Here is a 27,001-nt window from a genome sequence, read left to right on the forward strand (position 1 = left end):
AATTTTGTGAAAGCACATCATCAAGTTTTTTTCACACCACCAGTATTTTTATGGAGCTGGGAGACTCTTTAGGCATTTTAGGAGAAAGAGTACAGAAATAATCCATCCTGAAAATGCCTTCTATTCTAAGCACCTGGCATAAAGCTATTGTGTCCAGTGATTTCATATCATGGCCTTCCAGACATAAAGGAAATGCTCTGAATCGTAAGGAATAATTGCACATTCCCAGACTTCCTCTTTCTACAGAGCTTTTTAATTGGGCACTTTAAATTGCCAAGTATGTTCAAAAATGGTATTCCAAATAAGCACACAAAGTGACTGCCAATCTAGAATTGGAATATTCAGCCTCCCTTTGGATGAGGAACTGATGTTCTTATTTTAAGCTATTCATTCTCCAATAGATGACAACATGGAGGGAGAAACTAAGCATCTACATTTATTTAATTCAGCTTATATTCACAATAACATGAATGTTTCAGTATAATTTCAATAGAAAGAGATAATGGAAAAAACGGGTTAGAAGTCTAAAATTAGAAATCAGTAATCAAACTGGATATAAATATTAGATATACATACTTTTACTTCCTATAAGCAATTAGTTTAATAGTAGACAGAATGGGGTCTCTATTTAGGGGCTTAATTTTGTGTTAGACTCAGTTATTTCTGAAGCCTCCCTTCTCCAGTAAAACCCTGTGCTTTGATTCAAAAGAAAAGGGTCGATATCACATACAAGACTCTGCAACATCACACAAACACATAAAACTGTCATCGTGAAATACTGCGCTGCATGATTTTGTTACTGCTTCTTTTATTCTTGCAGCAATGGACACACAACCTCGGAGGATGAATTTGCCACTTCAAGGCTCGTGCCTAGCGCTGGACAGAAACAATAAAAAGTCTGGGGAACAGCAGCCCCCAGGGATGTAGGCGCTGCCATCCAATCTGACAGCAAATCCACCTCTGAATTAGTAATTTTTATACTTCCCACATTCTGAATTTTTTTTCTCAGATGAGAGTATTCCTCTATTCCTAGAAAAGAGCCCAACCCTGAAATTAAATCTGAGGCTACAAAACCATTGAGCAAATTTCTTTCACCAGATATTCATATACTGAAGCTAAAACCTTAGCTTCAGATTACAAGTAGTTTCCAAAATTATTATCAGGCATTGGTAGACATCTTCAACCAAAGATCAGAAGGTGTACAAGCCCTATAAAGATGTACGTAAAAGTTTGATGTGTACTTTTCTGAAAGGAGGTTTTAGATTCTACAGAGTGGTCTGTGATCTAAACAAACTCAAAAACTGACTATAAAATTGGTTCTTTAACTATGGGGGGAAAAAAATCACAAATAAAGCTATACCGATTTTAGAATATAAAACAGGAAGTACATATTTTCCTTCAACCTAACGTGTTTACCTAGAAGGAATGTGATGACAAACTTTTATCATGTACACTGTAATGGAAAAAAAAGTTGTTTAATAAAACATAAGTTGGATTCATGCATGTAATTGGGAATTTTTGTTGTTGTTGTTGTTATGTATTAATGTACAAAGAGATTCTTTATCGTATGAGTAGAATTTAAAAACTGGTAAAAACAAGCCCATTCTCAGCCTTATAAAACAAGCCTTTACAGATAATTATGTTTTATTACTCTTCATTTTATGGGGATTGTGTTATACAAAACAAATACCAGATGCCTATTTGTTTTATTCATTTCAGGGGAAAAAAAAATCGTACAAGTACCTCTGCGAATAGAACTGCTTTTAATTAAACACAATGCACAATGAGCACATAAAAATTAATACCATTTGAAACCAGCAGGTAGAAAGTAAATGTATCAAACAGCAACTGCAGAATACCCCTTCCCCTCCCAGCTGAGCTGAGAGAACATCCCCAGGTTTATTACTTGGGAGCTGAAATCTGCAAGAGATACTCGAACAAGGTTGTTCATAGATTCGTTTGGGGTAAATTAAGGCCAACATTCAGGGAACTATAAAACCTGGAGGTGAGGGGAAAAAAACATGTTTTAATGGTACCTGTTTAAAGCAGACTCTGCATTAGCCCTCCTCTATGAAATCAGGCAGGTCCATTCTGACCCATTTGGGTAAAGCTGTTGAGATGGAATGAACCAGGTTCATTTCTGCCACAACACAAAAATGCAAAGATTTCTGGCATGGTTCAGACTTAATCTGCAAACACTTACCACAGAAGGACATGTTGAAGACTGGCTGGAATCTGATTCATATAGCTATGCTTAAAAAAAAAAAAAAAAAGTGGGGGGAAACAGAGAAAAGAACAAACTAAAATTTGACAGTTTCTTACTGACCCCAAAGAAATAAATCCTATCTGTTCAATTATCAGTTCTAATCAGAAAAGGAAAAATCAGCATGCAGCATTTTAGTCCCATAATGAGAAAAATACGGTATCCTTTTCTTTTTCCCTTGCTTTGGTTTTCTTGTTTGTTTTCAATCAAATCCTAGTAAGACCCACTCTCCACCCTAGTCCTAGACATTGATATCATCTAACCAGTGAGGATTTGTACTCACTGATGTCAAGAAAGAATATAAGCAGACATTTTGAAAGCACTGTGTGAAGTAAGGTGAAACAGCTTGCAATTCTATCTCCCAACCAAGTCTCCACAAAGAATATCAACGAACATTTTCCAAATCACACTTATTCAGTGGGTCACACCCCAGCTTGCACCATCTGCAATTCTGAACCTCAGAGTAGCCCTGATTCAGGGAAAGCTTTCCTTGCTTCCTTTACATGAGACTGATAGTCTTTTTTGTTAATGGACTTTGGTCTTTGGGCTAAATGGAAAAAATAAACTGTATATTCTTTTTATATTTAAAAAAGCAATTAAAATCCTAAGGCTTTTTTAGCTTTAAAGTAGATTTTTAAACAGGGGTGGACAACTGAGGAAATAAAGCATTTAGGTATCCTCCAAAAAAAACCTCATTTTGCTACAAAAAAAAAAAAAAAAAAGAAAATTTAGGGTATCGGCCCGGTGGCGTAGCAGTTGGGTTCGCACACTCCACTTCGGCGACCCAGGGTTCATGGGTTCAGATTCCAGGCGTGGAGCTACACACCGCTTATTAAACCATGCTGTGGTGGCATCCCAAATAAAGTAAAGGAAGATGGGCACGGATGTTAGCCCAGGGCCAATCTTTCTGGGCAAAAAGAGGAGGATTGGCAATAGATGTTAGCTCAGGGCTAATCTTCCTCACAAAAAAAAAAAAAAAAATTTAAGCTACTTCTCATTCTCAATCCAGGAATTGGGGGTGAATATCCAGAAAGACAAACTGTGATCAGTAGTCAAATACACATTGTACACTCTATTGTAATCTAACCAAAGGATTATTTTCACAACAGAATACCTTATAGCTGTTAAATTGAGGGAGAAATCTATATGTACTGACATGGAACAAGGCATAATATATAATTAAGTGATTACAAAAAGAAATTACCAAAGAGGATATATATATATAATGATCCTATTTTCAAGAAAAGAAATAAAATGTTATGTGCCTAGAAAGAAGGAAATACACACTCCACTGTTAAAGGTGGTAAATGGGGGACATATTATAGGTCACTTTCACTTTCTGTAATGTTTGAACTTTGAACAATGCTCAAGTATTACTTCTGCGATCTGGATTTAAAATATATATATATTTTTTTTTTTTCAAAAAATTCACCAGACTGTGGTTTACGCTATAACCCTTGAGCAGCTCTATCTTAAAAGTTAAATGTAAAATTGAGCTTCTGAGGTGAGAACCCTTATGCGCCAGAACAGCTTGACTTGAATGGCAGTAGGAGGCCTGACGTGGGATAGGGGAGAGCGAGGAGACAGGAAGAGTGTGAGTGTGTGTGTGCACATGCTTACACATGAACACAAGCCTTCACAGGAAGGAGGGAGGGCTACTGAAAAAAGACTAACCAAAAGGAAGAAGCAGAGACCAGGGTGAGGTGACTCAGACTAGAGGGAGGGCTTTTCGGGAACAGCCGCAAAGAAGTGCCTCTGATGGTCCCTTGATAAGGCTCAAGAGTACCCAGGAGAGAGAGGTGTGAAAAATGCATCCTTGTTAGTGGTAGTGGGAGGTGCCAGGTGCTGCCCTACAGAGAAATAAGTGTCAACCGAAGGCTGTAAAAAAGAATGAAGTGCCTTAGGGACGTGGACGCTGAGGCCAGCCTGTGGGAAACCACGTCCCTGGTGGATGAGGCCACAGAATTGTATCCCTGTGCCTCCTGTGTCCGGTTTATGCTATGGGATTAGAGTCCAGGAAAGCTGATTGCACCACAAGTGGTTGGCTGAGTACGGCATGCTGCTGCCCTGTTCATCAGCAGACAGTGGGGGCTGAGTTTCTGGTCCCAACAGCACAGTTGGTCCCTTCCTTAGAGGGGCGCAGTGGAAGCACCAAAGGAAGGAGCAGAGGGTTCTTCTGTGTGGAGATGCCTGGAGAGTTCCACCACAATTCTCTTCAATGACTTCACTCTCTCAGCCTGCTCCCCAGAAGGAACCAAGCTTTGAAGCAATAGAAACTGTACCTGGCCAAGAACTGAGGCCCATCTTAGACAATACAATGCACTTCAAGTTCAAGAAAGCAAGGGCTATCCCTTTTAGGGATATTACAGAATTTTGACCAAGAACCTACTTGTAGCTAAAATGACAATCAAAAGTTATTTCAAAGCTGCAAATCATCATCTGATTTTGATGAATCTCTAATTTTATTCCTATTATGTAGAAACTCAAGGTGGGGTGGGGAGGTAGGGGATTCCTCTAAACTTATTTTTCTATTCAACATCCCCTTTGGGTTGTTTATTACAAACAAAATTAAAGAATTCGAATAATTCAGTTCCAAAAGCCTTCCTGCATTAACAGGCCACCATGACCAAAAGACACTCATTCGACAAGTATTTCTCGAGGATCTACTATGTGCTCAGCATTGTTAATGCCACGGAAACAGATTAAAAACAAACACACAAGTCTTGAGACAAGATTTACCGATTTGAGTCCAAGCAGAATGTAAAGTGCAAAACATCCAAATAACTTTGTGATTAAAAGATATCTGGAGACAAAGTGTAACAAAAAAGATCCTATCAGTTGCCTTTTTCCACCATGAAAGGAGGTACTGCATATTTGATCCCAATATTTTTTTTGGGCTGGCCCCCTTGATCTATTTCTGAAAAAGATATATACTAAAGAAAACTACAAAAAAGATGAAAAATTCCACAATGTGCCCCAATCTTACCTCCATCTGTTTTGGTTCTGGAATTTCTAGACTAAAGAAAGGACCACAACTTGCTAATCAAATACAGTAACACTTAAGTCAGCACCTGTCAAGTAAATTACTGCAGTGGAGGGTGAACTCTGAGATGCAGAGGAGACCAAACCAGCTTGACCCAGGAAGGTGTATCAACCTAGAGAGACAAAGACTAAATAATTATAAGGCAAGGTAGAATGATCTAAGGTTTAAAACTGCCCCCAGTCTACATCCCAGAATGTCCCTGGGCCCGGAATGACAGGACATAAGGAGGACCTTAGGCCTACAGGCCCAGACCCCTAACATTACACAGGGTGAGAGAACAGACAGGGGAGAAAGACATCAGAGTGAGTCCCTCTGCACGTGTTGGAAACAAACCCTGAGGTTACCATCTCACCTGCTCTGTGTGGACGGAGAAATGCTTAATCGAGGCTTCTGCTGACGAGATGGGTGATAACCAGGGAATGCCCTGGGTTGAAGGGCAGGCCAAAAGGCCTGCTGATTTATGCCCTGCTATCTGAAAAATCACTAGACCCTTTTTATACCCCCAAGGGGAACTCAAATGACAGGCTTCAAATGATAGGTCTTACACCCTGTCCTGAATAGGAGCAAACTGAGAAAGCACCCGAGCCACTGACCTGGGAATTCCAAAAGTGAGTACTTTAGACCTTCACAGACATGTCCAAAAAATCCAATTAATTCACCCCATCTAATTAAATGAGTTAATTGGAAATATCTCACTGCTACCTGAATCTACAAGTCAGTTTACTGAGAATAAGAAGGGTACTTTTTATTTTGTAGAGAAGAGATGAGAGAACTTTGGGACAACGAGAGGGGAGACCAAAATAGTAGTACTTTTTAAAGCAGCACCTTGATTCTTGGTAGAAAATAATATCTGACACTGGACCTAGGAATGTTCTCAGAAAAAAAAATTTGGATTTCGAATACTTACTCCATATACAAACACAGGTCTATAGTCATCAGTGTGCGTAAAATACACACCTGCTTTTTGTCTGGAGCCATGCAACATCCAATGTGAGAGGAGGGCAGGAAGGTTTCACTTTACTTATACGTAGTGAAGTATTCACCGGAGGCTCTTTTTTAAAAGCTGACGTTAAAGAACACTCAATAAGATTCTGTGATTTACGGCAAGGATGTAATCCTGTTCTAACAGGTTTTGTTTTTTTTTTGGATGTGGTGAAGTTTCAAAGGACAGGGTTTGACCCATGCTGTATCCCAGTCACAGCAAGGCCTGCTACAGTGTGGAATCCAGTAGGAATCAGATTACATCTGGATTTGGTGGCACAAATGGCATTATAGAAAAGCTCTAACGTGTTTGTTCATAACTGCTGCTGTGTCTCCTGGGAGAAAGAATGAAAATATACGTTACAATGTGTCTGAACTCTCCCAGATCTTCAAAACAGGCTAAAATGTCCCCCCTAATGTTCACCCTGATGTTCTTATAAGTTTACCATCAAGGATAGGCACACACTGCTTAAACTCGGCATGCAGAAACGGTGTGGAGGTCTGGTTCTGTTGCTGCTCATAATGTCATCTTAAAGGAAAAGTCATCAAGTGTTAATAACCATGCAAATTGTTAAAGGTAGAAAGTTATTCACTGTTATCGCTTCCTGATTTGCTAAGTACCCCATCATGATGGGATGGCTCCTTTGGCTACTTCAATTGCTAGAGAAGAAAAAATAATTTTATCTTCTCTATCTTGCATGGGTATATCTCAGAAAGCCATTTCAGGAGATCCCATTGGCACATCTGCCATCATTTTAAAGCTCTTTCAAGAGGCAGAAACAAGAAGACCCATGTGATTGATCAGCTTCATAGACCACTGGAAAACATAATACTTTTGTAAAAGGAGAATTATTTTTAACGACATAAAATTCATATGAATGATTTGCACCCTTGGTTGAACAGCTTCCGGGAAATGAAAATCTATATTTTGGCAACAGTTACAACAGGTGGCTGGAATTCGGGGCACTTGCCAAACCACCTTGAGCTTCTGTCTGACTGGCAAGCTACTGTATCATATTGCACACCACAGTTATAATGAGCTGTAAACAGATAGGTCAAATGAAGGAAATGAAATGAAAACAATGGGAAACACACAAATGCTAAGCCTCAAGTTATGCGAGTCTAACGTGGTTTAACGGAACAGACAGATTTATGACAGTAACAATGGTTATTGATTGAGTGCTTACTATGTACCAAGCACTGTTCTAAGCATATTATGTGTAATATTACTCATTTAATTCTCACAATAACAACCCCACGAAGTAGGAATTATTATCTTCATTTTATAAGTGAAGAAACGGAAGCAGAGAAGTTGCCCAAGGTTTCACAGCTAGTGGCAGAGCCGCCATTCAAATTCAAGCCACTAGTTTCCAGAGCCCACGTGTATAACCTCCATGCCATGCTTGGCTGGAAGTCAAGAGATATGTGTCCCATTCTCCATTCTGTCACAACCAGCTACATGACCTTGAGCAAGTTGCCCAACTTCTCTGGATCTCTGTTTCCTTATCTAAATAATGCAAGAGTTACACTAGATCTTTAAGGTCATTCCCATAACCTTATTGCTCTTCCTTGCAGACAAAACTATCTCACACCACGAAAGCATGATGGAACATCATGCTCCTCTCTTTGGACAAACATATGACATACAGACGTACGCATGTGCGTACACACCTGATAGCCCCAATCAGAGATGAGCTCACAGGTCTCTGCAGGAAAATCAGATGAGGGAAACTGAGGTCCAAGGAGGCTCAAACAGTTACCAATACCCCCTAGAATATATACTTCATACTTTGAATTTAAGGGTACTCATTTCTGAGCTTACTTTTATAGAAACTTAAGATTCATTTTGACAGCATTATTTACAATAGCCAAGACACGGAAAGCACCTAAGTGTCCCTCAACAAATGAATGGATAAAGAAAATGTGGGGTATATACACACACACATATATATACATACACACACAATGGAATATTATTCAGCCTTAACAAAGGAAAAAATCTTGCCATTTGGGACAACATAGCTGGACCTTGAGGGCATTATGCTAAGTCAAATAAGTCAGACAGAAAAAAACAAATAATGTATGATCTCGCTTATACGTGGAATCTAAAAAAACCCAAACTCATAGACACAGAGAAGAGATTGGTGGTTGCCAGAGGTGGGCATGGGTGAAATGGGTGAAGGGGTCAAAAGGTAAAAACTTCCAGTTTTAAGATGAGTAAGTCCTGGGGATGTACAGTATGGTGTCTAGAGTTAACAGTACTGTACTGTATATTTGCAAGTTGCTAGAAGAGTAAATCTTAAAAATTCTCATCACAAGAAAAAGAAATTTGTAATGATATGTGGTGATGGATGTTAACTAAACTTATTGTGGTAATCAGTTTGCTATATATATATATATATATATATATATATATATAATCATTATGATGTACACCTAAAACTAATACAGTGTTATATGTCAATTATATCTCAATAAAAAAAGATTTATTTTCATATTTAATCCTTTTGCCCTCTTTTATCCTACTTGGGTTACTCCTTAGACACAGCTAAGTCTAAAATAAGTACAGGAAAATATTATTCCACCTTTTAACTGTACTAAACATCGAGGTACTTAAATTTTATCTTAACATAAAATACTGTTCAATTTTGTAAAAACATGTAATATAGCTCTACAATCTAAATTCAGAAAAGATTATACATTTCTACTTTTTGAATCAATAAAAGACTGCCCTACATTTACAGGTTTGCAACATTACACTTGCATACTTAAAAACGCAGTTATCATAAAAGGTGTTGCTTAAAGGTAGCTTTTTAAATGCAGTGTGAATTTTAAAGGAGCATGTAGCATAAAAGAAATAGTATTTTCAAGAAAAATTTATTCTCTGCCTCTCAGTAAAGCAAAAGCATTTCAGTATTAGATTCCCTCTGATTAGATTTTCAAATTGGCTCAGATATACAGACCTAGAAATCACTTTGGAAAATGACGGTACCAAGCTTTGTAAAAACATAAAACATAATTCATACCTAAACAAGTGTCATATGATTGCCACCAAATCTGAATGGATTTTTAGGACCTAGTAAGAAGGCAAGTAATTGTGGTACAGTGCATCCTCCATTTTTTCCATACATTGTCAGAACTTTTATGCAATATCACATACAATCCCACAAGCTACACAAACAAGCCAGGAGATTTTAAACACAGGAAATGAAGGCCAGTGGGAGAAACAACTGTACACCTTCCCTTTGCTTTTTTTCCCCTTTGCTTTTTAATTAAATGATAAATCTCAATATGAATTCATTAGAAGCCTGATAGCTCAATTAAGCACCAAGTTACTATAGACTCTGGGGCTATGCTTCAATACCAGTTCACAGAGTTTGGATGTAACCTAAGCAAAAAGTGTAAGCCAAAAGTTATATTCAACCAACCACTTGGGAGAAAAATTGCAATTAATGGGGGATAAAAAGTCCCAATATCTACAGAATGTTAAAATTCAATGATAAAAAGACCATAATGGTTTCTCCTGTAGCAATAAATTCTTCAGTTTCGTAGTATGCCGCAAACCCCCCAGTTCGTTTTAATTTGGTTTTACTGATACTCACATCCAACAGAACAGTGAAAAAAAGAAGAAATTACCTTGAGGAAAAAAAAAGTTTATTGGAAGAAACATCCCATTTGAAAACAAAAAGAAACTCTGAGTGAACCAGCAAATGCAAATGACCCAATAGAACTTGGAGGATGCATGGGAGGCCTGTACTGTAGACCAGAGTGACATCTACAGAATCCATCCTTTGAATACATGGTCAACAGCGGTAACATTTCCATCAGTTAAATAAATATAATTTTTTTTTTTCATTTATCCAAAAAAAACTGAGTGCCTAGTATGGGTCATCAGGTGTAGTGCTAGGCTGTCAAGACCCAACGGTGAGTGAGCTCAGTGTCACTTTCCCACAGAGGACTTCCTTCCTCTCCATATTTAAACTCAAACCCCTTCCTCACCCCCACTCTCACCATGCATCCAAATCACCTAGTGAGCTTTATAAAAACCTGGAACTTCATCCCTCGAGAGTCTGGCCAGGATTAGGACCAGGGTTCTATTTTCAGAAGCTGCTTAGGTTGAGACCCACTGCCCTAACTCCTTTCCATATACTGCTATCCTTCGCAGCATCTAGAACCTTCTAACATATGCCATAACTGTTATGGTGTCAGCCTCCAGCCACTAGACAGTGAGCATCCTGAGGGCAGGGATGTGTGTCTGTTTTATTCACTGTTGAATCCCTAGTGCCTGCGCACAGTAGGTGTTCAATAAGTATCTGTTGAGTAAATTAATAAAAAACCAACATAAATCCTCCCCTCAGGGCATGTACAATCTACTGGGTAGAGAGAAAAACAAACAGTTTACCACAGCTGTGGCAAGTATTAAACTATCTAACAGAGCACATACCAGGAGAATTTGACCAAGTCTGAGGCATCAAGGAAGCGACTCTGGAAGAAGTAAGATGGAGCTGGAGGGTAGCTTTCCAAGAAAGAGAGAAGAGGGCTTGTGGGGAGAGGGAGAAGGAGGAGGAATGTGGCTCTGCCATGGGGCTGGGGATGGAGAGGCAGGCAGAGTGGGACCAATCCCAACTTGACATCATGTGAATGAACTATGAGAGAAGCATCAAAGGCAAGTTCAAGTAGGGTGGTGGCATGGTCATATTTTTTATCAGCGGTGCTGTGGATGATTTCCACCAATCTGTCAGGGTGCTGGAATGTACGTAGGAAGTGCAAAATCCATTCTATACCTCCATCCGTCAGTTACCATCCTGGGCACCCCTAGGAATGTGGAGAAAGCAGGCTGAAGATGTGCCCCAACATACCTGCCAGGGCAACCCCTACACAACAGACTAGATGTCCCTTCACCCCCTTATGGGTACCTCCCTTCTCCAATCCCCAACCTCCATATTCCACACCTTGGGTGAGCAGGCCAGCTCTGGCCCAAGGGTACTGTCTTTACCTGAGCCCACAGTCCAAGTCATTTCAGGCACTAGTGAATCAAGAACAGCCAGCATCACAGACTCACACCGCAATACCAGGAAACTTGTCATTTCTTATAACTTTAAAGTACTGATATGTGTCATAAAACCCCAGAAATCTGAGTTAGCAACAAACACCAGAACTCCAACGCTAATTCAAAGGAGACTCCACATACCAGGAGCCCTTGGAGAACTTGCTAAGCTTGGTAGACAAGTTTTCAAATGGAGAGGTTATTTCTTAGGAACCCCAAAATATTTTTATTTTAACCATGGGAGTTAAAAAAGTTATAAAATGCATTACTTGTTCCTCTACTTTCTTAAACAAAGGACAGTGTACACAAGTGATGGCTCACGGTCTACACTGTACTGTGGTGCAGTTCATCAAATATTTACAGAAACTCTGGTTGGTGACAGGCACAATGCGAGGTGGTGGGACTTACCGGCATGCTCCTGAGGAGTCTGTAGGATACACTCATGGGCACTGGGCCAGCTGTTCTTAAATTGCCTCTTTACTTCTGCTGGGTATTCCATTTTATAATTTCCTGGCCTGCTTCCTTCCTTTGGGTTGCCAGCTGTCCCTTCTTCCCAGATCTTTCTGCAAGAATCCCTCTCTCTTTAAATTTACTGCTTCTAATCTACTGTGGGCTGAGAAACCAGATTACCGAACTGTTTAGAATTGTCTCTCTAAAGGAAGATTAAATAAATTCTAGGTGAGAAACCCAAGTGATACTCTAAAAATCAACCACACTATTATTTGTGAGTGTGTGGTCTTTATGACATCAGTTTCCACTGTGCAGAGGCAGTACGGTGCCCTGGGTAAGAACACAGGTTTGGAAGCCAGACGGCCTCCATTCATATCCTAGGTGTGTGCTCTTAGGCAAGTCACTTTTAAAGATTCTCTGCCTTGGTTTTGCATCTAAAATGAGTATCTTCCTGCTAGTGTGGACATAAAGATTGAAGAAGATACTGCCCATTACCAAGCACACAGTACACTCTCAAAAAATATTAGTTGCCATTGCTATTATCATCATCATCAACTGGGCTCAAATATGTCAGTGCCAACAGGATATGGCTTCAGCAGTGCCTGCCACAGCCAACTTCCCCTAACCACAGTCCCCTGTTCCAGGAAGCAACTTTAGGCTGTTCTGTGCAAAGGATGGCCACCAATTTAATCAAGAATGGCACAGCGACAGGGCACTCTTTTAACTGATGAGGTCACCACTGACACCCAAGAGGTGGCCTGATATGAATGGCTCTTCCCAGAAGGAGTAAAGATCACCAGTCAAGCCAACTAGGCCTGGATGAGGGCCTGGATGAGGGAATTCAGGAAAGACTGGCCAGTAGTCGGCAGATACTCACAGGGACAGACGTGCTAGCCAAGGGAGATATGAAGGCCCAGAGTGGGAAGAAAGGAGCCAATCCCAGGTATTATGCTGGGTCCTGAGAACTTACTGGAGCAGTTCCAGTTCAGTTTCTGTTCCACATGCCTCCCAATCTATCCATCCTGTGACTTAAGGTGGCCTGAGTGATTTTTGCAATCTCATAGCCTGCCGAACCAGCCCAGGGAAGCTACAGAGTAGCTGAGCTCCATTCAGACAAAACGTCCCTCTGAATGTCACCCTCAACTGGTGAGGGGGTACAAGTCAACTGCAAAAGGGAGAACCTGCATTCTTAGAGAAGTCAACCAGGGAACTTGGAGGACGTGGAGTCAGCAGTGCCTGACTGCACCAGTGACATCCTCCACCTCCTCCCACCCCTGCCCCATGCCACCTGCAAGCTCTGGCCTGAAGGCCCCATGGAGGTCTTTCCAGAGCCCACACAACCAATGGCTGGGCTTCCAGAGCACCTACCACAATTTCCTGGGGATGAAGTATCAAGGAAGAGATAAGCAGAGTTATTTCTGTGGCTTAGTTAATAAGAGCCAAGTTATGAAACTAAGCGAACCTCTGTGGTTGATTATAAAATAGCAGGAAGATGGTTTTTAATCATAACACCACCCTGTAAAGCACATTAGCATTTACAAGGTACATTCACACACCCTGCCTCATTTGAACCTCTTAATGACCCTGTGAGGTGAGTGTCATGATCCCACTTGCAGATGTGGAAACTGAGGCTGAGAGGTTAAGCCTCTAGTCCGAGAGTCAGCGTGGGTCGGTTACTTCCCTGGTCCAGGGTCACAGGCTGTCTTCTAAAGGGCTTCCCAGAAGATGAGAGGGGCCACAAACCGAGGAAGTGTATCCCGGCAAATCTCATTGCTGTTCAAAGCAACTGTGATAAAAGAAAGCCCTGAACACAAGTAGGCACAAACTATTGGCTCACTTTGTTTCCTGTCTCGGTTTTTACATCACTTAGAATAGTCTCTCAGGTGCACTTAGAATCCCAGACCTTACCTGGATGGCCAAAAGTAAAGCCACCTGCCCCAATTCACCTCCAATGGACCATGGAGTCAACAACCAGAGAAAACAGAACTGAGATCCTTGATTAACTGATACCACCAGCTAAAACAATGACATCTACCCAGCTAGGCCTGCAGAATCTGAAATCGCAGGAAAGGCTGTACAGTGCAGGGGGAAGAAGTCTGAGGGCGCCAGCTCAGGAAGAGCTGCAGGGAGGTTTTTGGCTTGAGCAAAAACAAAACTTCAAAGGGAACAGAAGCTATGGGAGCTTCAAAGCCCCCCTGCAGGACCAATTAACACCTACAAACGTTTATCTAAGCAGTCATTTAATGATGGCTACTTCACTAAATGGGTGCTCAGACTCACCTTAAAATTGGCTATTCCTCCAAAAGGGATTGGGTTGGGGTGGGGGAAGAGGAAGCTCTCTGTTGTTTTCTGACAGAGACCTTAGTCAAGAAGAAAACAAATACTCAATACCATGAAATTCATCACAGACTTATAATACAAAAAAGATGGGAAAAAAGTTAAATCTCTAACTAAGAAAATGGAAATGGTTAAATAAACTACAGTACAGCTATGAGTTAGAAAAAAAAATCACGCAGCCATTAAAAATCCTATTTTAATAGGATTCTCCTATCTAGTAGAACAGAAAAAATGCTCTTGGATAACGTTAAGAAAAAAGCAACATGCAAAAATATATTTCAAGTCTGAACTTCAACTTTATAAAAGTGACAGACTAGAATGGTGAAGAGAATGGTCAAGAGCTGGTTTTGCTCATGGCAGCAGCTCAGCCCCTTCAACATCTATGTGCCTGGCACAAACAAGACATTCTAAAAAAATGTGTTGAATTCATTATTTACTTACTATTGATTAAATAATAATGGACATATCTCTACAAGGTAGTTGGATATGCAGAGATAGAATGATATAATTATAGAGGCATATATGGGTGTTGCCACAGGCCGACGACACTGAAGTTTAATAGTGGTTAGTTCTTATAATGGGGAGCTCTTATCATGGGGATTAGAGAAGAAATTCATTTGTGTAATCATATCTTCTGTATTTTCCCAATTTCCCACAATGCTGTGTATAACTTTTCTAATTTTTTAAGTGCTGTTTTTCTTTAGGGAGACTGAGAATTTGGGAGCAGTGGTGTGGTGCATTCCAGGAACCTAGCCCATTCTGTCAGAAATGGAATCTTCCATAAACAAACAAACACATAGATAAGGAGAACAGATTGGTGGTTACCAGAGGGGAAGGGGGTGAGGGGAGGATGAAAGGGGTAAAGGGGCACATGTGTATGGTGACGGATGGAAACTAGACTTTTGGTGGTGAACACAATGCAGTCTATACAGAAGCCGAAATACAATGATGTACACCTGAAATTTACACAATGTTATAAACCACCTCAATAAAATAAAAAATAAAGAAATGGAATCTTCCAATGGGTCTCCCATTTCTACTGGATCACACTGTCTAGCTGGGGCAATAGTCACTCCAGTGCCCAAGTTAACCTTCACTTACAATACAGAAGGAAACCCTGCAGGGTGCTATCAGTGAGGGCAAAGGTCACACAGTTCCTTGCTCACTTTTCCTAGGAGAGAATTAAAAGTAGAATCTACGTAAACAAAGTTATAATGCTCCTTGAACGGAAGAGTTCCATCCTTTAATGTCAGAATTAGGGGCAATCTTTATCACATCTCTGAGCCAATTTTTTTTCTTGGGAAACATGTTCATAAAGGAAAGCAGTTGAAAAAAGGTCTGAGAGACAAACACCTGAATCACACTCACCTCACTAATAACTAACATGTAAACAGGGAGAAATTTTGTTTGATTGTTGAAAGTCGTAACATTTTGTAGAGGAAAAGAGAATGGTCTTTAGAATCCAAGACCCCTGGTTAAAACACCGCCATTTATTCACTAGATGTGACTCTGGGCTCCTGACTTTACCGTCTTGGGGCCTGCATTTTAATCTGTAAAATGGGGATTTAACCCATTTCACACTGTTGTTGAAAGGCTTAAATGAGCTAATAAAGGTAAACTCAAATAATAGGCACTTGACAAATCTTCCAGTTTTGAGGGAGTCCCTGTTTAGTAGAGTGGAAGAGTTGTAAGCAAAAACAGTTAGTCATTAAGCTCATGGAAACGTGAGCTCCTGTGTTCATGTCTGAACATGGGACATGTTCTGGAGACTGCAGAATCCAATGACCACTCAGCCTGACCCAGTTCACTCTGAGCAGGCCGTGCTGAAAAGTGAACGTAATGAGGTAGCAGCAGGCCTCAGTGAAAACAAGAGAACCAGGAGCTAGGAACCCTGGGCTGTAGCCTCAGTTCAGTCCTCTCAAGCTGTGCAACCTCACCACAATTGGTCAGTTTACACACCTGTAAAGTGGCCTGATAAGACACCTTGCAAGCTGGCTGTGAGTGAAGCAGCCAGGCCCTATCAGGCACAACCTTTGGCCACCACGGCATAGTCAAGGTCATTGTTGGCAAGTGTTTCTAGCAGTGTTCAGAGGCACATCTGTGGGCCTTCTGACAAACAGAACAATCACCACCTGAGGGTGTGACATCTCCCCTCTTGCCAAGTCTGTGCATTCCAAAGCTGCTGTCACAGTCAGGGAGACCAAAGGTGGCCTCCCATAGGTGGGACCTGCGCAAGCCTTAGTCGTAAGCCATTCTCTGAATGGCAAATTCCTACAGGCTTCTAGCTGAGGTCACAGGTTCCAATCTGAACCATCAGTTGTTGAACTGGACTCAATCAAAATGTAAATGTCCCTAGAAGTAGCACCAACACCTCAACCTCTATTCGGGGATTCCTTGTAAATGAGGATCTCAGGTGCTCTCTCTCCAGAAAGCAAGTTCAGATGGAGGTGAGAAAGGGGGGAGCAGAGAGAACTAGAACCTCAGTGTCAGAAGACACACTTGCCACCTTCATAATTTTCCCAGGGCTGGCCCTATGTTTATTTTTAAACTGTGCTTATGTGGTTTATTTTAGAAATGGTTTTGTGCTTTCAAACATCTGTGGGGGGGAAGGCGCTAGTATTTTACATTTAAAACCTGAAAAGTACAATTTTCACCTTTCATTTTGGAGGAGGAAAACACTCATTTAAGGTTCACTGACGGATCATGAACTTGCTAAAGGTGTCTGTTAACATAGTTTGGGATGATGGGGAATACACAAATAATCATTTAAAATTCCTACTTGTCTTGTGCACATTTTCTTTTTGCTATAAATGCATCTGAATTCAACTTATCATTCAGTTAATTCACAGCTTATTCCCTAAACTCCTTATGGCTAAATTGAAAGGTCCAAAAACTCCTACTTAGACTAAACAGCTCCAGGAACCTACACGTTAGTTAACAATGAAAAGCAAAATGTAAGCCCTAGAGCAAGAGTTCATAAGTCTGAGGATGGCCTTAGTAGAGGTTGTGTGTCAACCCCTAAAACTATAGGACAAATGGTGCATGTATGTGCTTTTTTTTTTTTTTGCAAAGTTTGTCCAAAGACTTCATCAGCTTCCCAAAGGATTCCAAGAGAAATCCGATAAGAAACACCATCAAGAAGGATCTAGTGGCTAGAGAGCTTTCACATGTGTCTGTAATTAAAGACGGAAGACTGTGGGTCAAGGGGAAAAATGCAGAAGGTCTGCATTCTAGGACCACCCTTGCCACCATCCAGCTTTCTGACCTTAAGCAAACCCCTTAAATATTCCGTCCCTCAGTTTCCACATCTGTAAGATGAGGATGATGGAAGCACAATGATCACTTAGCTTCAAGACCCTTAAAAATACCAGGAGTAGGGCAGGCCTGGTGGTGTAGTGGTTAAGTTCAGGCACTCAGATTCGGCGGACCGGGGTTCACAGGTTTGGATCCTGGGCACGGACCTACGCACCGCTCATCAAGCCATGCCAAGGCGGCATCCCATATAGAACAACTAGAAGGATGTACAACTATGATGTACAACTATCTACTGGGGCTTTAGGGAGAAAGAGCAAAAAGGAAACAAGGAGGAAGATTGGCAACAGACGTTAGCTCAGGGCCAATCTTCCTCAAAAAAAAAAACAAAAAACCCAGGAGTGTGAGGTTCAGCTTCAACAAACACAGGAAAAGATGTCAAAAAGGTCTGCAAGGAATCCTGCCTGTTCCCAGAAGAGCTGCTTAAAATATTCACCACTGCTTTCCTTGGAGGGGTCAAAGATAGAAGCCACCTCTCATTTCCTTCTCCTTCTATTTCAGAAAGCCAAATTTGAAGTTGCAGAATAATGCCCTTTGAAGGGATTTGAACCATGAAGTTCATGCAAAAATACAGTAATTCTGTAAGGATGCATAAGAAGCTCAGAGGATGTAAAATAGAAAGAATTTCTCTAAAGCCTCATTACAAATCATCTAATCACCGCAGCGACTTATTTTAGCTGGTGTCGTCTACATCTGCTAATATATGTAACTGATGAAAATTAATTATGGGTGTCATAAAAATGGATGTTTTAATATAATCCTGGAAGTCTGGGTCAAAATTATTGCTCTTTTACAAGAGAAAAGTATTTTCCTTCATTCTATGTAGCTCTTCTATACCTTTAGGAATAAATGTCCGATTTTCACAAAGGTGAGATGGAAGTCCTCAACCATTTAGCACTAAATCTTTATCACCACATAAGGCTAAATTTCACTAAAAGCAATTTTTTTCAGTTGATACACTTGTATACATTCTATAGTATCCTAATTCGACCATGATACCATAATTTTCAATCTAATTATCAGACCCCACAAGTCCAAAGCAAACTTAAATGTGGTTGCTTTGTGGCAACAAATTAAATTGAAGCCTTGTCTTAGGTGCTTGCTGATAAAAAAGAGAAGTAGATGAAAATTGATCGTGTTTTTATAAGCCATTACCAAATGAATGATTAGAGCACCCCGGAAGCAGTCTAAACTCCATTCCACAAAAGGATAAACTAACGTTCAAGGTGATGAATCAAAAGTCAACGATGAATCAGTATGAGAAGTCAAACTTAGATGACTTCTGTAGACCTAACTTCAGTACTACTCCCTCTCTAAGCCATGGAGAGATTCGCACTTGTTTGAGGGGTCCTGCATCTCACACATGCAAGACGGACTGATAAAAACATCGGTGTAAGTAGCACAGCAGTTCTGCTACTCCAGAGAACAACACGCATTGCTTGCTATGCATGAGCGTTCTCACCACATTTCCGTCTTCATTCTCCATCTTCATGTGTTCCCAAGTCAACAGTAAAAGGCAGTCATGTTTGCAAGCACCATTTCTCAAAGATATAGGGTTCTGATAACTCAGTAAGAGGAATGAGTTAAAACTCTACGTAGACCAGACTAATGGATACAAATGTTTGGCAGCCCCATCCTGTCCTATTAAACAAGGTCAAGCTGGAGTATGTAAAAGGGGAACATGGAGAAAATCCAGAAGGGACTCTGCTAAAGAAATCCCTGCTCAGGAGAAAGAGCAAACTTGCTCTCCTAATTAAATGTCAGCTTTCCAGTGAGACCCAATGCCGAGGGCCTGACCCCTTGTGGTCTTTCAACATAAACCAAAACAAGGGTGTGGGTGTCAGATTTCTTGGCCCAATCACAAAGAAGTCAAAAATTAGTTAAATTTAATTAGCAAAAATTCAAGTTTCTAAGAAACCAACCCTTCCTCCCTTCATTGCCAATCTCGAGAAAAAGCTTCAGCAGGGAATGTAGAGATTTAATATTTTAGGGTGAATAAGAGAGTCAAGAAGATATGATTGTTTAGTGGATTGAGGGTGTTTCCCAAATAAATGTATAATTCAAATTTCCCAGGTGAGATTGCAGCTCCAGCTCCTCCAGAAGAATGAAGACCACCACGATCCTTCTACAAAATTCGATGACTCTGCTTTAGAAGACACTGAAAGGTTAGGCTTCATCTCGAGTTACTCCACCATAAGCCAGACAAAGAAATTCCTGAAAGGCGATAAGCATTTTTTTCTTACAAGCACCCACGGGAATAGGTCAATGTAAATGTCGTGTAAACAAAGCAGTTCATTACTAACCATAGTGTGTTTCTTTTGTGAGAAAATTTTAATCCATTGCAACTCCACCCGACATTCACCCATAACTGCCCCTGAAGAAGAGTAAAATACAGATTCATAATTGACCCTAGCCTCGGGCTTCCTTTATGCTTGAAAAGCAAGAGGTGTTGGGGGTTGGGGAATCCGAGTGTTGGGTACTTTCTCCTTCACTGTCTGTGATCAAGTATAGGAGGACTTGAATTTCCCTTCCAATCACTCTTACAGAGGCCTGAGTGTCTGAGGAAATCCACAGACAACAATCAAACCCTTCATTTCAGGGCTGCTTTCCCACCATACCCCTTCCTGTTCCAATCAGGTTAGCGAAGCGTTTCCCCTATTCTGCATTTCATGAATCAATTGCAAAATCTGCCAACCTCTGCCAGTTCCTCTTGTACTCAGCTGAGAGGTTCCCCTTCCTTCCCTGGGTAGCACAAGGCTGCTCTGGTTTTTAACTGGCGTAACGTGGAAATGCATGGTAGGAGCTCACTAACTCTTTCACAGCCAGAGGTAAGTCAGAGTGTGGGGCAGGGACCCCATCTACTAGGAAACTGACCCACCCAGCTCAGGTTAAAGCAGATTTGTGGAAACTAGTTTTGCCCCCAATCCAGATGTCAATTACTGTCACTGGGAAGGAAAAGGAAGAGGGAGAAGGGTTACAAAGTATCCAACTCAGTTACTTAGCAACAGGACAAAACTTGCCTCACTACAGAGGGTAAGGAGGCATCTCACACCCATTCAAAGAGTAACAGTCTCCAATTTACATGCAAATAGACAAAGACAAAAGGCAAAGGGAAATCTACATTAGCAACTGGAGTTTACAGCCGTGGGGCTGAGGCCCAGATTTTAAAAACAGCCTCTCCTAGGAAGGAGACAGGATATATACATACAAACAAATATACATGAATGAATGAACGAATGAATGAATGCAAGATCACAGGCCCCAAGAGCTTACAGTCCCCTTCGTAAAAGTCAATGCCATGAGGGGGAGGGTTGTAGACAGGCACAGAAAGTTTAGTAGCTAAAATTACAACACTTCCACTGCTAACACAAATTTAAGGATTACAGAAGGATGACAATTGGAGGCTGGGAAAATTCCAGGGAAAGTAGTTCCCTCTGCTCCTGAGAAAAGTAAATAAAGCATCAATCTTGGGGGAAGGTCTCCAGGCTGTGGGTGGATTCAGAGCCTTTCCAGGTCCCTACACCCCTGCACAAACACCCTCCCGCACCCACTACTGAAGCGCTGTTTCCAAACTTGGATCAAACCCACACCTCTCACAGGAGACACATGGCCCTGACGGTTTTCCAAGCAAGAGGGAGACACTGTCACTGTCGCCTACTTGGCCCAAGAAAGTGCTCCAGTCTTTTCCATTTGCCCAAGAAGCTCAAACTTTTGGTCCCCAGCTCCTAGCCACACACCTGCACCAGGTTGCTCACTCTCAGGCTCCCAATAGGAAGGAAGAGGACAGAGGACTCCTCTGCCCCATCCCCCATCCCCCAACCTCACACCTGGACCAAGGTGGACAGGGCCCAGGGCTGCCCGGCAAAGGCCCTATCAGCCGAGCCACTTACTTCTCATACTCGGTGTTGTCTCTGTCACAGCGAGAATCCTTGTGCTTTTGCCAGTCTTTGCCATGCTTGCAGGTGGTGAGGAGCAGGACGTCCTCCCCGTTATGGACGTGATATAAGGCATTCCTGGTGTCTGACCCTATCCCTGTCAGGTACCTCTTCCCCTTAAAGACCAGCATGTACTTCCTGAGAGGAGGGATGGTGTTAAACTTCAAAAACCCCCTCTCCCCTCCTGTCCTGGGATGATCCTTAGAAAAGAGGGGAATAGAAACGTCAAAGTTGGGTCGGAAGTTTTCAGTACTGATGCTGGCTTTGGCTAGCATTGCCTGGCCGATGTCAAACCCCACGTCCTCGGTGTAGTCAGGCCAAGTGCCAGAATATAAATTAAAAATTAAATGATTCCTACCATTGTTCCACAAGTGGAGACTCTGCACTTTGGATTTCAAATTGTGCACATACTGAGGTGACAACTGGTCTCTGTCTAAAGTATCCAGACTCAGGACAAAGAGGCACGCCTGGCTGGGGTCCGAGGTGTAGAACCTGGAGCCCTCGATGGCCGCTAGAATGTTTTGGTAACTTTCGGCGATTTTCTCCCCTTTTTGCTGCGGGTATACGTAGACTTTGAAGCCGTTTTTCTTGCAAAGGGTGAAATCGAAGCAGGACTCCATGCGGCACTTCTTGCCTTTGTAGATGCTCGAGTTGGCATCTCGCTTCTGCCGGGGGGAAATGTGCACGGCGGAATCCTCGTTTTCCAATTGATCCCAAGGAACGAAGGGGCGCAGAGCGTCCGGGAAGCGGGGCCAGAAATGATCCGGACTCGGGTGGTGCAAGCCATTCCGACCGCTGTGCTCTCCTCTCCGGCTGTGGCTCCTGGATGCCCTAAACTGCAAGCCTCCGAAATAAAACAAAAGGGCGAGACAAGAGCCAGCTGAGAGCAGGATGAAATAGCGTTTTTTGGCCTGCATGTGTCCTGCCTGGGTCAAGAGGATTGTAAATAAACACAAGAATCACCCAAGTTTCCCAATCAACACTTTCAGCTCCAGTCCGCCATCTTCCCGCCTGTAAAGACTTCAAACTCTCCGCTCCCACCTTCTCTGGATGCCTTTCCCCAAGCCGTGGACTGATCCAGCGCATGTGGGCGATTTCTTTAACTTTCTCCCCTTCGGTCTTTCATCTTTGGGTTGCACAATGGACGGGAGAGAGCGAGGCTGAATATTTCGCACCCAGGGCGGGCGAGCAGCGGACTGTAATTTTCTTGCATGCAACAAGACGGAGGAAAAGAAAGAGAGGGGGGAAAAAAAGCTCCCGATGCCCAATCAATGGCAAGACGAAGTGATTTGCTTGGCTCTCGGATTCCTCCCGGCAGCGTGGAAAGCGAGCCCCGGGAAAGCAACTTCAACTCATCCACACTCGCGTGCACAGCACTCCGGTTCCAAGTCAGCCGATCCCCGGGTTCAGCCGGCTAGTGCATCTTGCAGCTGGGGCGCCGTAACCTCACAAATCCCTGCATCTCTCTTTATTCCCTTCTGCAGCGGCTCCGAGTCTCCGGCGGTGTTTACTCCTGCGCTCGCGGGGCCGGCCCCCGGGACGCGCGGCGGCCGGGCTGGAGGCGGCGGCGGCGGCGCTGGGTGACGGCGGCGGCGCGTCCTCCCCGCGGGCAGTGCCGGCCCCGAGCGGCGCTTCGCAGGCCCCCGCGCGATCGCTGCCGACCGCCGCGTTCGGTCGCCGAATGTTACCCGGTTCTGAATGTTACACTTACACATTCCATTCCCGACACGACAGCGCTGACCTCATCCATCCACGCAGCCCGCGCTGCCATTGGCCGAGCGTCACGTCCGGGGGGGGCGGTGCTTCCGCTGCGCCCATTCATAACCCCCGGCCGCCGGCAGAGGCGCCGGCGCGGCGCGGCGCAGGGGGCGCGGGGGACGCGGGGGCGCGGGGAGCGCGGGGCTCCTGGGCCGCGGCTGGCGGAGCGGGGGCGGTCGGGTAAGAGCCCCGCGGCCCTGGGGCGCTCCCGGGCCGGGACCCCGGGCTGGGCCGGCACCGCCTCCTGCCTCCGCGCCGGGAACCAGCGCCGCCCAGAGGCGCTCGCGGGCGCGCGGCGGCGGCGGCGGCGGCGGCGGCGGCGGGGGATCCAGGGACCGGCCCGCGCTGCCCCGGCCCCGCCGCTCGGGCTGCCCCGGGCGCCCTCGAGATCCCGTCTGCTCGGCTGCCCGCCGGGAACGCCTCCCGAGCTGGCGGCAGGGAGTGTGCGGGTTCCTGGAGAAGGATGCTTGAAAATGGAGCGGTGGGGCGAGCCCGAGGGATGGGGAAGGAAAGAAAGCCTTCATAGAAAACGACCGCCGACCAGAAGGATGCCTCTCCCTGCCCACCTTTGACCCTCTGAGGCCCGATATTTTTATTTCCTCCCCACCATTTAAACAGGTCCCTTATTCCTTATATAGCCCATCCCTGTTTTTTCTTCCCCCCAAAGACACCCCAATTCCCAAGAATAAAGAGGAAATATTACAATCAAGAGGAATCATTACAGTTCTTCGTGTGTGTCTCTGTGTGCGGAGAGAAGACACCTATCCTAAATCCCCATTATCTGCGTGCGCATCCTTTCCTCGCTTCCTGGAGCCCCTTCATCTATTCTGTAGAAAGCTTCTAAGAGATCCAATCACGGCGGAAAAGAAAGATTTTCTAATGGCTGAGGAGAAACTGGTTAATTTAAGCTTGTCAAGCTCGTCCCAGTCTCTAAAAGGATGATATTCCCATTTTGTGGTGGTGGGGTGGTGGTTTTTAAGATGTCTCTTAACCTGCCAACTGTCCCAGCTGTAGAAGAGAAACTTGAGGCAGGAAATGAACTTATTTACAATTAGTGCAGATGGTTGGTCCTTCCTTCAACTGCCCTCCCACACCCCAGCCCCAAGTTCCTGCTACCCCCAGGGAATTTCATTGGACGACCCAGATCAAGACCTCCAGTTTCTCTGAAGGTCCTCCAGGATTACAAAGTACTGCTAGCTTCCAAACAGTATTTCTGGTCAAAGCCTAGCTCCCTGACCTCAGAGCTTCAATTTGGCTCTAGAGAGAACATCTCCCACCCTCTTCTCCAGCTGAAGTCACAGGGCCTGGTGGAGCTGGACAAACAGTTGCCTAGGGCAGCAAGCTGTTTAGTGATTGTTTATTGTGGGAGTGACTGAGAGCGAAGGACAGACACTTCCCTGCTTCCCTCAGGCTGCAGAAAACTCCAGCGGGGTGTGGACCAAGAGCACGGTTATAACAAGGCAGGGTGACATGACCGATGGAAAATTTTACACATTTGTTGTTTCAGATCTGTTTTAATAAAGGGGGGAAGGGGTGCGGATGGGACATTACTATACATTCCTGAAGCCTCTCCCTATTTGTCAGCTGCCAAAGATGAGGTAGCTTTTCCAGATTTGACTTGTACCCCCTGCACAATTTGAAGAGGCCTGAGGGAGAAATGAGGATTCAGTCATCTTCCAAATACGATGACAATGATGTGGATAAATGCAGTGATGGAAACCACATGTGACCCAGGGCTCCCCCCAGCCCAGGTTGCTGAGAGTAGCCATCTGTGGCAAGCATCCTTCTGGGGAGATCTGGGTGCAGATTAGCTGGGCCCTATGGAGGCTGGGGCTGTGGGAATGGCAGCCCCTCTGTATGCTACCAGTTGTGCTGTGTTACCTTCGGGGGAGTCAGTGACTGTCCTTGCTCTTTGTGTTTTCTTCCTGCTTTGGCTCATGCTTCTTGCCTTACGTAACCATTGCTGATTCCCTCATCCCACGACCCAGGGTTACCCAGCCCTACTGTCATGTTCCATAGTTGTGTATATTGTGAGAATAACTTTGGTGCTGAAAATTAGAGAAAACTTGGATTCAGACCCCATTTACTAGTGCCTCGGGTGTGTGGCTTAATCTCACTGAACCTCAGTTCCTCATTTAAAAAGAAGATCAGAATAATACTTTTCTTGCCAACCTTTTTGAATTTGTAAACTGTAAATTGCTCTACATGTGGTAACATTTTTTTGCTCAAGTTCCACGTTTCAGAATCCAACTGGAATCTAAAGTAGCCCCTCCAATGGCATCATCATTGCATCTCCCTCTGTTTTATTTTCTTCCTAGCCCTTCTCTTAGCTGAAATCTTTTATGTGTTTGCTCATTTACTGTCTGTATGTCTTCACTGTAAGAGGAGCAGGAGCCCTATGTGTCTTACTCACTCCTGAATCCCCAACGCCTCGGGTAGTTCCTGGCACTTAAGTGGAGCTCCATCACTGATTCAGATGATGAATGAATTACTAAAATTCGACTTCACCACAGCACTTAAACATGCTTGAAAAGAAAGACCCCCATGGTAGTCTCTCAAAGCAAGACTGAGACTCTTGTTCAAGGAGGAAATATAACTAACCAGGAATATCTTAACAGAGGGCAAGTCAGTCCATCATAAATCCTTTAACAACACCATAGGTCAGATGGTGTAATTTCCCTGGTCAAAGGCCTCAAGGGATCTCTGTCTCTCTCAAAATAAGAGCCAAAGCCCTTACAATGACCTCTAAGGTCCTGCGGGATCTTCCCTGTCTCCCACCTCTCCTCACCAGACCCCTCTCACCTCATTTCTTACCAATAACTCTGTCCCTCCATCTCAATCTACTCACTCTTCTCCAGCTAAGCTGGTTCCCTTCCTGTTTCTCATACATGCCAAACATGTCCCCTGCTTCAGGGCCTTTGCACATGCTCATCTCTGCCAGTCTGCCCCCAGTATCCACACAGCATACTCCCTCACTTCCTTTAAGTCTTTTCTCAAATGCCACCTTACTGTTGGAGCTGCCTTTGACCACCGTAAATAAAATAGCGATCCCTCGCCTATTTTTCTATCCCCTCACCCTGCTTTATTTTTTTCCTTAATACTAATCAGTATCTGATATACTCTATATTGACTTGTTAACGTATCATTTATCTGTTGTATCTAGAATGTGAGCTCCATGAGGCAAGACAGACAGGGTCTTTTTTCCACTGCTATATCCCCAGCACCTACAACAGTGCCCGTCACTAAATAAGTATTTGTTGAGCAAATTAATTAATTTGATCTCATTGTCTGTAGGGCAAATAGAGAATATTCAAGGCTAGAGTTCTATCATCACACACACACACAAAGCTAAAACTTCTCCAGTGATTCAAGCCTGCTTAATTTCCTTTTCCAGGAGTAATTCTTCCCAGGGCCAATTAAACACCTGAAAACAGCGTGGCACACAGGAAACCCAGAAGATGTGGATTCTCATCTTGGCTCTGCCACTTACTCTATAACCTTGAGCGAGTCACTTCACCTCCCTAAACTTTGGATTCTCATTGGTAAAGTTAGGAGTAACTGTAATATAATGTACATCGCGTTCTGCTCACTGGATTACCGTGAGAATCAAATGAGAACAAATGGATAATATATGAGAAAGCCCTTTGCAGTCCATGCCGTGCATAGCGAATGTAAGATTTGATCATGACACTCTTGGTCAAATATGGACATAAGTGCACGAGATCGTGTTTGCAAGTCAACAGCATTACATACATGAAACATCACCCACCAATCACACAAGAGTTTCCAGATGGTTTACAGACTCTGGAATGGTCATTGACTATTGTAAACAGGAAAAGGGAAGAAGGAAAACTCACCAATGCACAAAAAGTAAA

At 43.3% G+C, this 27,001-nt stretch overlaps 1 protein-coding gene across 2 annotated transcripts in view; it reads right to left on the reverse strand.

Moving 5' to 3' along the window:
* The window catches only part of EXT1 (exostosin glycosyltransferase 1), a 276,461-nt gene extending 253,546 nt beyond the window's left edge, over positions 1 to 22,915 (reverse strand). Inside the window, exons 1-2 of one of the 2 annotated variants that reach the window (XM_058564830.1) lie at positions 21,324 to 22,915; positions 5,335 to 5,418 (exon numbers count right to left, since the gene is read on the reverse strand). In XM_058564830.1, the coding sequence (XP_058420813.1) occupies positions 5,335 to 5,418; positions 21,324 to 22,285 (1,046 nt within the window). In that variant the 5' untranslated portion in view covers positions 22,286 to 22,915. The remainder of the gene's footprint in view (positions 1 to 5,334; positions 5,419 to 21,323) is intronic. The other variant, XM_058564831.1, reaches the window with a different exon arrangement.
* Between the last annotated feature and the right edge of the window lie 4,086 nt (positions 22,916 to 27,001).

Source organism: Diceros bicornis, chromosome 21, assembly GCF_020826845.1.
Source record: "Diceros bicornis minor isolate mBicDic1 chromosome 21, mDicBic1.mat.cur, whole genome shotgun sequence".
Taxonomy (NCBI): Eukaryota; Metazoa; Chordata; class Mammalia; order Perissodactyla; family Rhinocerotidae; genus Diceros; species Diceros bicornis.